This window comes from Xenia sp. Carnegie-2017, unplaced genomic scaffold (genome assembly GCF_021976095.1).
Source record: "Xenia sp. Carnegie-2017 unplaced genomic scaffold, XeniaSp_v1 HiC_scaffold_17, whole genome shotgun sequence".
NCBI lineage: Eukaryota > Metazoa > Cnidaria > Anthozoa > Malacalcyonacea > Xeniidae > Xenia > Xenia sp. Carnegie-2017.
Genome location: NW_025813479.1, coordinates 657,724 through 670,063, shown reverse-complemented (window position 1 = coordinate 670,063; position 12,340 = coordinate 657,724). Strand labels below are relative to the sequence as shown.

The 12,340-nt window shown below is 36.0% G+C and overlaps 1 protein-coding gene across 1 annotated transcript; it reads right to left on the bottom strand.

The window, feature by feature from the left end:
• Positions 1-189: 189 nt before the first annotated feature.
• LOC124437772 lies at positions 190-11,681 on the bottom strand. The gene is given in 6 exon segments (XM_046987699.1): positions 190-434; positions 3,395-3,591; positions 3,957-4,272; positions 4,275-4,457; positions 9,564-9,612; positions 10,783-11,681. Coding segments are annotated over 6 exon segments (828 nt in total). The 5' UTR covers positions 10,836-11,681; the 3' UTR covers positions 190-404.
• Positions 11,682-12,340: the final 659 nt, after the last annotated feature.

Here is a 12,340-nt window from a genome sequence, read left to right as displayed (position 1 = left end):
GCTATTACTCTGACAAGTATGTATGGAATTTGTACATAAATGTACTTTGCGAAAACATTAATAGACACATTGTGAAGGTTAACTTTCTAAACCTGCTTTCTTATGATCAAAACATCAAAATATGCGGTAAATACTGCCAATTTGTCTATTTTGTAGTCAAATCACTTTAAATCGCATTATAGCTGTGCCTTGCCTTTTAAAATTTAATTAATGGGAAAGTTCCCCAAAGTTGATGAAAGACAATGTTTAAAGCGTGATATTCTTACACAAATATTCCATTCTACTTTATAATTTATAGTAGTCTTTCTTGTAATCAAAAAAGCTTTGAAACTGTATACAATTTACCTTGATTGATTAGATTTCTGTGGTTTTGTGGTAATCCATCATATATTTCATTCTTCCATTTATAAGTGCAACATCTCAGGATAAAATATCTAAAATCCAAGGCATTATTAATTACAAACTGGGATTATTCAATCATTTAATGTTATTACAAACATTAAACTGTAAAAAAACGAACTTCATGTGTGCAATGATGATATAACACAATCAAATACAACTAAAGAAACATTTCAACAAAATTAAATGGACGCAGACGCAAACTATTCCTACCCCCTAAAAGGAAGCCAATAGAAAAAGAAGACAATGTAATATATAGTCTATTACAGTATACAATTACGTATAATCAATTATAATATATAACAAAAATATAATAAATGTCATTTCGATTAATTAGTTCTAAACAGTGACCCTGTACAGCATTTGAAATGAACAAATAAACACAAGCAATACTGTTATTGTTAAAATTTATATTACTGTATAATGAAAGTTTACATTGTATTATGAATACAAATCCAATGTTGCCATATGGAACACGTTTTCATTAAAAATCCTTGTCATTTATTGAAGATGAATTCCATTCCAGTGTTTCTGCTGTCTTATCTTTACAAACAAGACGTACAACACGTGGCAAATTTACCCAAAAACTCCAAGATTATCATGATGATTTTACAGCAATATAACAAAGAAAAATAAAATTATATGATATCAACTCCCCACATCAGATCTAAAATTGACATCACGAAGTTTCCACAATGAGAATAACTAGTGAATCCAAATAATTCATAAAATTATCGAGATGTACAAAACGATGAAAGTGAAATATATTTTACCACATGCTCACACATCTTTATTGCTAGAGACTGGGATCGAATTCTTAATTGCTATGGCAACTACATTCGCCACCCGAAAGCTGTCCAAAAGTAGTCTGTGTTTGATAAAGATAGGTGGGGAATATATGTAGTTATTCTACTAAAGTTTCTGTCAGGTTAAAAAACAATGCAAAGACAATAAATATTTTGCAGGATTCTCTATTTTCAACCCAGTCATTGATTTACGTTTGATAATTTATTAAGAAATATAGTTAAACAGTTTTTGAAGGACTGCCTGCATGTCCTTTAAATTTCAATTGTCCTAAAGTTGGACTTTACCATTCATAACATAAAGTTTATATATAATATATAAATAATATATATTATATAAAAGCTATTCCAAGAACAGTGAAGCTTCCACATTCAATTACAATTATAAAAAGCGACAAATACATGAATGTTTAACAGTTTTTTAAAACTTAAAATGAAGACATATCTTTAGATGAAAATACCGTCAGGTCTGTCATAGCAAAATTTTTATGACACATACAGATCAGTACTATTTAGCGCATCACAATTAAATGCCCTCTGCAAAACCAATATCAACTCTTAATGACGTCAATGACAACACAATGCACACACACGTCATTAACTGCGTCACACTTATCTAATTACAATGTTTCTCGGCAGATACGGCATTAAATATCGTCGAAAATGTTTCTTGCTGTTTTCCTGGCTTTTATTCACATACAGCAGTTTTCATCTTATCCATACTGCAATACGCTTACAAGGAACTTGTAAAAATGTCGATTTCAAAAAGCCAAACTGGGCTCGATCCCATCGCATGTTGGTCGTGCCGTCTTCCATAACAGTGTAATGACTTTTCAGCATTACTTCGTTCTCATCATTCGCAAGATGACAACGTTTCTTCCCAGTGAAGGACTGCCAAAATGAAGGCCATGTTCGTAAAACGATAAGATGCGTTAACGTTGTCTCCCCAACAAAGTGTGCTACCTAAAATGAAGAAAGATTTGTTTCAAATTTACCAAAAAAACAAAACTCATAAAATCCATTTTGAAAAACAATTCAACTTCGTTAATACGGTCTTGTAAGAAGATATTTTATGAAAAGGTATATATGCTTGCCGTATGATGTGCCTCTACTGCACGTTTATATTTTCTTGTTAAATCCATTTGTTTTAGCAAACAAAAGAAGAGTTTTTAAGGCAACAATTGTTGAGCACGTTTAACTGTCGTTCAATATGTTCAACGTCATTTATGAAGACATGTTAGCACATGATGATCGTCTAGGTTAATGTAGTTCTGGAAAAGACTGTTGGTGTTGATGTTGACTGACGTTTCGACATTCTTACTGGTAGTCGTTTTCGGAATCAAGGGTGTCAATATCCTTGGTCCTAAATGGTCCTAAATGATCCCTAGTGGTAGTCACCTTTCATGTCAGTACTTATAGTGGTCAAGAGTCAAGAATCAAGGATGTCAAAGTACTTATAGTGGTCCTTAGTGGTAGTCATCTTCAGAATCAAGGATGTCAAAGTACTTATAGTGGTCATCTTAGTGGATGTCAGTCATCTTAGTGGTAGTCATCTTCAGAATCAAGGATGTCAAAGTACTTATAGTGGTCCTTAGTGGTAGTCATCTTCAGAATCAAGGATGTCAAAGTACTTAGTAATGGTCCTTAGTGGTACTCATCTTCAGAATCAAGGATGTCAAAGTACTTAGTAATGGTCCTTAGTGGTACTCATCTTCAGAATCAAGGATGTCAAAGTACTAAGTAATGGTCCTTAGTGGTACTCATCTTCAGAATCAAGGATGTCAAAGTACTTAGTAATGGTCCTTAGTGGTAGTCATCTTCAGAATCAAGGATGTCAAAGTACTTGGTAATGGTCCTTAGTGGTAGTCATCTTCAGAATCAAGGATGTCAAAGTACTAAATGGTCCTTAGTGGTCCTTAGAGGTCAAAGTACATTTTCAGAGTCAAAGTACTTATAGATGTCCTTAGTGGTAAATAGTCATGTTCACAAGAGAGTCAAACATTAGTCAACATCAACACCCACAGTCTTCTCAGGACTACACCAATCTAGACGGTCTACATCTACAAACATGTAACTATACTCCCAGGCTCAAACCATTTACTTTGTCATTGAGAAAAGCGCCGTTAACGTTCCTTGAACTCTCAGTCTTATTCATTCCTTCGGTATATTAAAAAGAGAAATCTTCAACGAACCTGTAAATTTGAATTCTTTTCTCTCTTGTTTGATAACGTTCCATGTATAATCTCCTTGTTGAGTGCTGTACTCGGACCAGCCTCCCGTGAGAAACAAACTGTTCTTTTTCTCTTTATTAAATGCGGCATACGCATCTTCACTTGAGTCCAACCGTTATCTGCAGTCACAAACGTGAACCGTATTGACTGAAGACCATCTAAAGAAGCATAGTAAAATGATTTTATTGTTCGTATAAATTTTCTTTAATCTGTAATGTGCATAAAGCAAACGTGATTGACAGGAATATCTTCGGAACATCGATGATTGTTGATTGGTCAGAAAAGTCGCAAGAGCTTGTTGATTGGTCAGAGAAAGTTGCAAGAGCTTGTTGATTGGTCAGAGGATGTTGCAAAAGCTTGTTCATTGGTCAGAGGAAGTTGCAAGAGCTTCTTGATTGGTTGGAAGAAGTTGTAAGAGCTTGTTGATTAGTCAGAAGACGTTACAAAGCACGAGTAGGCCGAAATCGAGGTTAACACTTTTGCAAAATATTGTGTTTCATATAGGCGATGCAAGAATCCTTACCTTCAAAAAGTTTTCTTGTAATCGTCTTCTTCAGGTGAATTCCTGAGTTCTCGTCACTAGAAATCCTCAGGTCAACATAATCTCTCGCGTGTGACGGATGAAACAAATTCGCTCGCAACTTATCTGCGTTCGATCCAAAGCAACTCGCTCCTTTACGCTCGGGACATATCCACGCATAATCATTGGTGATCTTTGCAACAAGGGTCCAACCACCCCCCGCGACATTCATGTCACAATATACAACATATGCATTAGCAAGATCGTCCTTCCCGGAGGGGTTGATCCAGTAAAGACCATTTCCTTGCCCTTATCCATACGTTGTAGTTTAGCATCAAGACACGACTTTGGTAAACTACTCTTTTTTACAGGAACCGAGTTTATTAGATTGGACAGGGACGTCCATTGTCGTGATTTGCAAACTTGAACTTCGCCAGAAGAGAATCTCATTTCACCCTCGAGTCGTGGGGTGCATCTCAAATCTAATTTCGGTCGAAATCTTCTCTACAAAAGTAAAAAGAAACGAAAAATTGAAGACACCGTAAACGAATATTAACTCGTTTCATGATTGTTTTGTTTGGTTAGATGAAAGGATCAATTCTATGTTGATATAAGCTAAGAGTCAAATACATAAAACAACTGGAAAAGGAATACAGATGAACTAAACTGTGATGTGGTTAGCCTCCTTAATAATCCACACTAATTTTGACAACTTCAATATCTACATTTCAGTGACAAAGTTTAGTTAAAAAAAAGCTGGCAAGTTTACTTTTCTGAGAATGTTCATTCCTGCCTCGGTGAAGAATTTGTGTGCCTATCTAAACCATCAATATCGCTGTGGAAATGAGCTCTTACAGCAATCCGACAACAATCATGAAGATAAGGATGTTTATTCTCCAAAAGTCAGAGAATAGTTAGGATCTGTTTGAGCGTAGTTTCCGGCTATCACACAGCCAACTTTGCTCGCACCCAAACAAAAGATGCCCAAAGATATTCCGACACACAAAACTATTTTCTTGTGTTGTAGAAGTTAAACAGCCCGGATTGACTTACATAGTAATCACTTGTTTGAAGAGCTATCTTAAAAAGCAATCCTTACATGTTCATTCAAACATTTTGTTTTTTATGACATTAAATATAGAAGGAAAACTCTGTAAGCACGTGTGTTATGATATCTTGCCTAAATCATGTGAAGTGTACGTCTAAGTCTAGTAAAAAAATGTTAGGAACACGTCAAATTCATCAGAAAGTTCGCGAGTGTTAAGATCTAGCTCCGATCGCGATACTGAAAGCTGTAGCAAACTTCGAGTAGTCGATTTGCTAGCTAACTGGGAATCTGTTGAACTCTTAATTTTCATTTATTGATTCACACAGATGACAAAACATTTCGGCTTGGTAAAATCTAGTTCTGCGATGATTTCCACAGCCTGAAAAATTGGCATTGAAACAATTGCAATTGCGATAAGCAATCGTCAACTTTCCACATACCTATCATAAGTTGTCTACTTATGAGTTAAATCGGTTTGTAATCACTAATAAAATGCCTTCATTTAATCGTCATATTAAGGTCCTATAAACACTGCTTATAAAACAGGCAATTACAGCATTTCACCATTTATCTATCAACTTGCCACCCACACACAAAACTCTGGAAATTTCATACTATCACCAACTGTATGTTATTTTCTATTATCCACACGACAAAGATATTTAAAATGTACGTCATGGAGAGCACGACCGCGGTTAAATACCACTCAAACTGGGACATAAAGATTCCGCGCTCTAATAACGAGATCAGAGCGATTTCCGCGCCTTTAGCACGTACTTATGATGTTGTTTGTAAAATAATTGTTTGCATAAATTGTGCGGAACTGTTTGTAATCCCTCGACTTAGCACTAAGTTTGTTTTCCACGCGATGCCCGCAATGAATTTGCATAAACCGCACACAAACAGGGCGAGCTCAGTTTGTTTTCACGCGCTTTGCCTTAGAACAATTTGCATAAATCGCGCACAAACTGTGAAAGATTGTAATGTGTGAAATTTTTCAGATAACAAGGAAGCACGTTAGGAATTCTCGAGCGTGATAGAAAACATGCAATCTGTAATAGCGTCTTTCTTTCTCAAGAGAAAGGTCTTCAAAAATGACTTACAACAACACACTGCACAAATCATATCTAAAATGTTTTACTTGGAGTATAAAATGCATAAGTTATGACAATTTCAACAAACACTATCAGTTGGCAAATACAACATACATGACAAAGACTTGATCATAAAAGGGTGTTTTTTGATGCACGTTCAAATTTGAAAAACATACTTTGTGGCAGAGAAACAAAGTAATACTAAATAATACTTCGTGACTTCAAAAAGATTTGTCTAAATCCTAAATTACTAGTATTTATTCTGGTCAGTAAGTTTGAAAGATACAACACAGTCACATATTTATCGAATTCCTTTGAATCTCCAAAAACTGCCGAATCCAAAATTTTTCGTTCAAAACGGGCGAAATTTCAAAAAAAACCAACGACAAATGGAGAATATAGATAGTCCAAAACAGAACTATCCAAGGGAACACCCGTGTATCAATGACAGGATCTCTCAAAGAGAGTTTAATGCAATTGTTAAAACTTAAAATAACTAATGTGAAGGAAATTGCCTCGTTCTCATTTTACTTATAAGGCATTCGTCAGGAATGTGGAGTTTCTGTTTAAATTTTTTGTGCACATCCTCTCTTACTCAAAGTAAAAATATGTTTAACATTCGTTAATGCTTATGATCTCGCATTGTTGACACAATGCTTTTTATAGCTAGACTTAATTCATTTTTTAACATAGAACTGTTTTATTGAATCGTAAGCCGCGTATCGCATGTCTTTACATTGCTTTCTTGATACAAGAGCCAAGGCCACTGTAAATGATGCCTGATATGCAAGGAATTTGACAAAGAAAACAATCCCAGTACTTCTTAAATTCATAAAGACGGGCGTAGAAAAATCTCAGTTGATCAGAAATAACTGAGGTGAAACGTAGCTTCTAAAACTAACATACACGAGATCATTAACCTTTCGGCTGGCAAGAATTCAAGCCTTAAAGGGGCACCAAAGGAGCCACATTATCAAATATTTTAGCAAAATCATCGTTTACACTATAGTATATCCTATTTATTGCTCAAGCACTTGAGCGTCTAACAAGTGGGATTAAGTTGGCCGTATGTATGATGTACGTAGTGACCTGATAAAACGGAAATGGATAAATAGATTTCTCGACAATGTACATCCAATTAGTGTCCTCCCACAAAGTCTTTTGGCCGACACGTTCATGGCCCCTTGCTGAATTTGCTGAATGCATCTACGTCTCAAGATATGATGGATTGTTCCATCTGTGACCTTCAAACGAGATATTGCAAAACCCTCTACATTTCGAATGCCTTGAATATTTTAAATGCACTGGAATTAAAATGAAAAGAATATTACCAGGCAGATGGATTGAATTTATTTAAACTTCATTGAAACAAAGTGATTAATACAAGCCGGAACGTCATGCATAAAGGAAAAAAGATGTCCAGTGTTGAAGCTGTTGCTAACTGTTTATTTTGTCAGAGTTTAACGAACTTTCATTCGATTTCAATGCGAAGTTATGCAATAGTATGAAAAGAGTATAAATTTCCTGTGCATATTTATCAATAAAGTTACTTATCTCGAGAAGAACATACAGGAAATTGATACTTTTCATTTTTTTTTGACAATTATTTTGGAGAGAATTTATGAATATTGAATTATACGTTCACTATCAAATCAACAAGAACTTCAATCACTTTTACTGTTAAGCCATTCTTTTTCACACGCCCAAGTTCATACTTCAAACGCGCAAGCTGTCTTTCAATGATAAAAAAATCAAATGCCTTTCGCTTGTGGAGTGCTTTATAATTTTGACCTTATCCACTCGACAAGATGGATGGAATGACGCATCGCCGTAATTTAAGACGGCAATTTGTACATCTGAAATAGCTTCTCTGCAAAACGGCTGTCAACGAGTATAAACAACGGTTTAAAACTGCATGATGTTTTCTATACTTCTGAAAAAACGCTAAGTTTATCATGATTGGTATCACATGCAACTCAAAAACTGGAACATGTTAGAGCACCTTAACAAAACCGATAGAATATTAAAGCAAGTCTCTAACTATAAGATCATTATATTGTAATTAAACTGACTTCAAGTTTACAAAACGTTAATGATGTTTTAGGAAAGACGATTTGTAAACTTCAAAACAGTCACAGTCAGTAATTGACGACCATTTTCGCTAATTGGAATTAAAAGAACCGTTTGCAGATTATTTTCTCATTATCGACGCCTTTCACTCTTTCAATCCTTTTTTGCAGAACCTCTGAACATAAAGACACCGCTGTCAACACTTGGATGGGAAATACGCACAATTATAGATCGATTTCTATTAATGAATTGCGAACTTGGAGCGACGCGGAATATGTAAATTAATTACGGATGAAAACGAAATGCTGTTCTGTTGTAGAGATGCGCGCCATATTCATTAACGTTGGATGGTTAATTCATGTTGCACAAGTTTAATAAGATGAAAATTTTTTTGTTCATTGACATACTTGCGCTGTAGTGTTCCCACAAGAAAACATAAAGTTTCCGGATGGATTTAAAATACAAACATGATGGTCTAGGCTTCCCCTTGATCTCGTGTGCCTAAATGTGTTGAGATTTACATAATTTGCGTCGGAAATATTGCAATGACGTAAAACAGCATTGTTAATGTTGATTGGATAATGAAAGCGGTTTTAAAAAGGCACGGTAATGTTCACGTTAATTGAGAACAGGAAAAATAAGAAAATAATTTGAGATTTTTATCAGTTGACAAACCACGCAGCGGTTCCCGTTGTGAGCGGGAACAGACTATAGAGGAAGCTGAGGTTTAATGATTGATTTTACCATGGTGAACACAGACCCGAGGAAATTTTCCAATTAGGGAGGATTAGATTTTTAATTGAAAGGGAACTTAAGCGAAAAATCGATGGAAAACTTCATCAACAAGATAGCAGTTTATGAAATTGAAAATTCATCTGAGTGATAGCGAGGTTGCAAAAAAGTTGCATGCGACACAAGTATATGTGTTGTCGTGATAACAGCCACCTTCACGAGAGCTGTTACTTGTATCTAAGTGTTGAGCGATCAACACCTCAATCACACGATGATTTTAACGTCGTTATTTCTGGGTGAAATTTACCCGAAAAATGATCGGAAGATTGGAGTTTTAAGGAGTAAGAGCTGTTAGTTGAGGATAATACATGCCTGAATGCAAAGACCGAAGACACTTTTAAAAATAGAATGCTTTCAAAAACGTCAAAATATTTTGTCAAAATATATTTATTTAAGATAGCACTTAAGATTTTACATCGCACCGTGGGTACTTTCATAAAAATTTGCCACATACGGTTTGACCATATTCTGTTTTAGACAACAAACAACAATTACAAAAACAAAGTAATTTTGATATGACGATACATCCAGATAACACATACAAAGGTCAGTGAATAATGGGTAAAAATGGAAAATTTTATGGAGGGCGTTTTATGTGCATCCTACCTTCTGCAATCCTTTTTCGGGAGAGGTACTCGCAAGCGGAGAGCATTTGCTAAACGGAGAACAGACAAAACAATTTAAATAGCGATATAATGGCGCTAAGTAAATATTTACGTACGCAAATAAGGAAAGAGCCTTGATATAAATCAATCGAAATGCCGACGTCGTGAAAACATTCCTATTTAGCAGATTAACTTCATACAAGCGCCACGCAGCGCGGAAAAATACCAAATGGTTGCGCACAAGGGGCGTAATGGTACATATGTGGCATTTTCAAATGTAAAAATGACACTGCAAGAAGCACACGCTGCACCCTGTTTTGTGTAATGTAATCTATTTCAACAGTTACGAAAATGTTTCATCTGTCGTCCGTCCTTTCGCTTAAGTCTTTCGCTTTTGTCGACAACTCAAGTGGAAAGGCGCTCTGAAGAATTTAGAGCAGTGAATAAGACCGCCATATTACGTACACTGGGACATACGTCAATGTTTATGTTTGAAGAAGCGCTAAGGATATGTTTCACATGCAACAACGTCTCCTAATTCATGCTTGATGTCGCAATTAAACGATAATTAATTGCAACGCGCTCATTAAAGTTCATTAAAATTTGCTGCAAAATGCCGTTTTCTCTTATTAAAAGTTATCTGGCGTGATGCAAACGAAGAGAAGCGAAAATCGTGCTCGAATGAGAGCGTGCGACCTGGCGCGCAATTTTGATGTTTTGTAAAAGAAAAACGTTTAATCAACGACGAGGTCAACGGGCAAATACCGGGATGTAAACATTCGCCCGAACTGGAGCAATAGCAAAATTGGGCAGGAATATCAAATCGTACAAAATATCTCTACACTAACATATAAAGAATGTCACTCATTGACCGCAGTTTGACAGCATATACGGGCACACAGACAGCCAACTGTAAACCACACGCTTACGATTAAAATATATTTCTGGCATAGGTTAGCTTAAGCCAGTCTCAATGACACACGAGTGCGCGACGAGCACACGATAAGTTAAGTTGTAGGTCACAAGTAACATCATGGCGATTTTATATAAAAAATTCACCTTTTAGAAGGCCTCTTTAATTTCCTCGTCAAAAAGTATGTCGGACAGCGCGCGCAATGAATGTCACAAATAAATGTACAATCAAAACAAATATACTGAACTGTGCAGTTAATCGAGCCGAGCTTTATGTTAACCTGATAGCGTCCAACATTAAAACTTACCACGTTAAAAACACGTAGAACAAGGAGATGCATATTGAGTTAAATATCTTCATCGTTGTTTTTCCTGGTTTCTTGTTGAGCTCCAGAGCATATACCGTTCGTCGTACTTGTGACAGACTGTGAAGTTCAATGTCGTTTTAAGCCCACCCCAGAACCTATTTCCTTGCCGCTTTGCTACGGAACGAACCAATCGGCAGGTCGGATCCAACGTAGCGTGTTCAATCAAAGGCATGCGTGGAATTTGACGCGATTTATTCCTAATTATGTTTATTCGAGCGAGCGCAATGTAATCATCTCCCTTTCAAAAATAAAAACAAATACTGCGTGTATAGCCGGCATGTCTTTACAACGCCATTGTGTTTCTATTCAAGGGGTACGGTGGATAGGAATTATGGCTCTGCTATCTGATATCTTGCGATCAGAGTCATGTTCGCGAGTTCCCTCATACTTGAAAATCATAAAACGCGCATGCCATTTCAAGATATGCAAAAACAGAGAACCGTAATTTAAAAGCTCAGTCACAAGTTTCAAGCATAATCGCAGAATGAGCTGCCAGACAAATAACTGAAGTAAGGAAAGGGTTTAGAAATCTACTTAATGTTTGGTGGATTTTGAGAATCTCGTAGAGCTAGGCTCTACGAAGGCTGTGTAAACATGAGTGTATTTGATAAGGTGGCGAGTTTATCTTAAACAGTCGGTGAAGTGCATTTCGTGTTGTCATTACATCATAATGATTTGATTTTCAGCTGGTCAGAGAAGTGCTGTGCGACTATACTGTAAACAGAAGTTCTCGGCGGATGAAAATCCTCTTTGTAGCGAAAATGTAGACGACATAAAATCGTGCTTTCGGACATCAAGTTTTTTTTTCCAAATGATATATGGACGTATAATTGTTAATCCTACGTTTTATAGACCAATTATCATTTCTCGCATCGCCAGACATTGCTAAAAGGCTGTACAAAATGGCATTTTTAGCAAGAGGATCGAAGAATCTACGAACAATACTGACATCGACTGGCGTAGATGTAATGATTACCATCAGCAAAGCGATTCGAAAAATCAGGAAAAACGTTCTAAGACAGATAATGAATTGCAAGTACAAAAGTATAGATTTCTGGTACTTGTCAAATCGCATCTCAAGTGCCTTGTTTCAATCCTTTGTAATAAGATTAAGCAAACACCACTTTAAGAGTACGCAAGTTATATACAATAGTCGACAAATGAACATTTTAGCGCTAATTTTTTGTATATAACAGAGAACACCGCCATTAACAAGAATCACCGCGTGGTACAACTGCGTATGGCAAAAACGCAAAAAATGTCGAAGATAAAAGTTTTTGAAGATCAGGGAGGATTCTTATCAAAAAGATTATAACAAAGTAATTTAGGCATGCCGCCGGGATATTAAAAACAATATTGAAGAGCTTTTTTGAAGGATCATGGAACATTCTTTAAAAATTGAATAAACCATGTCACGCTAAATGAAAATATTATCGAATCCACAAATAAACATTCCATTGGACGGCCTTCGAACGTCATTTCAATGTTACTTCCGAGA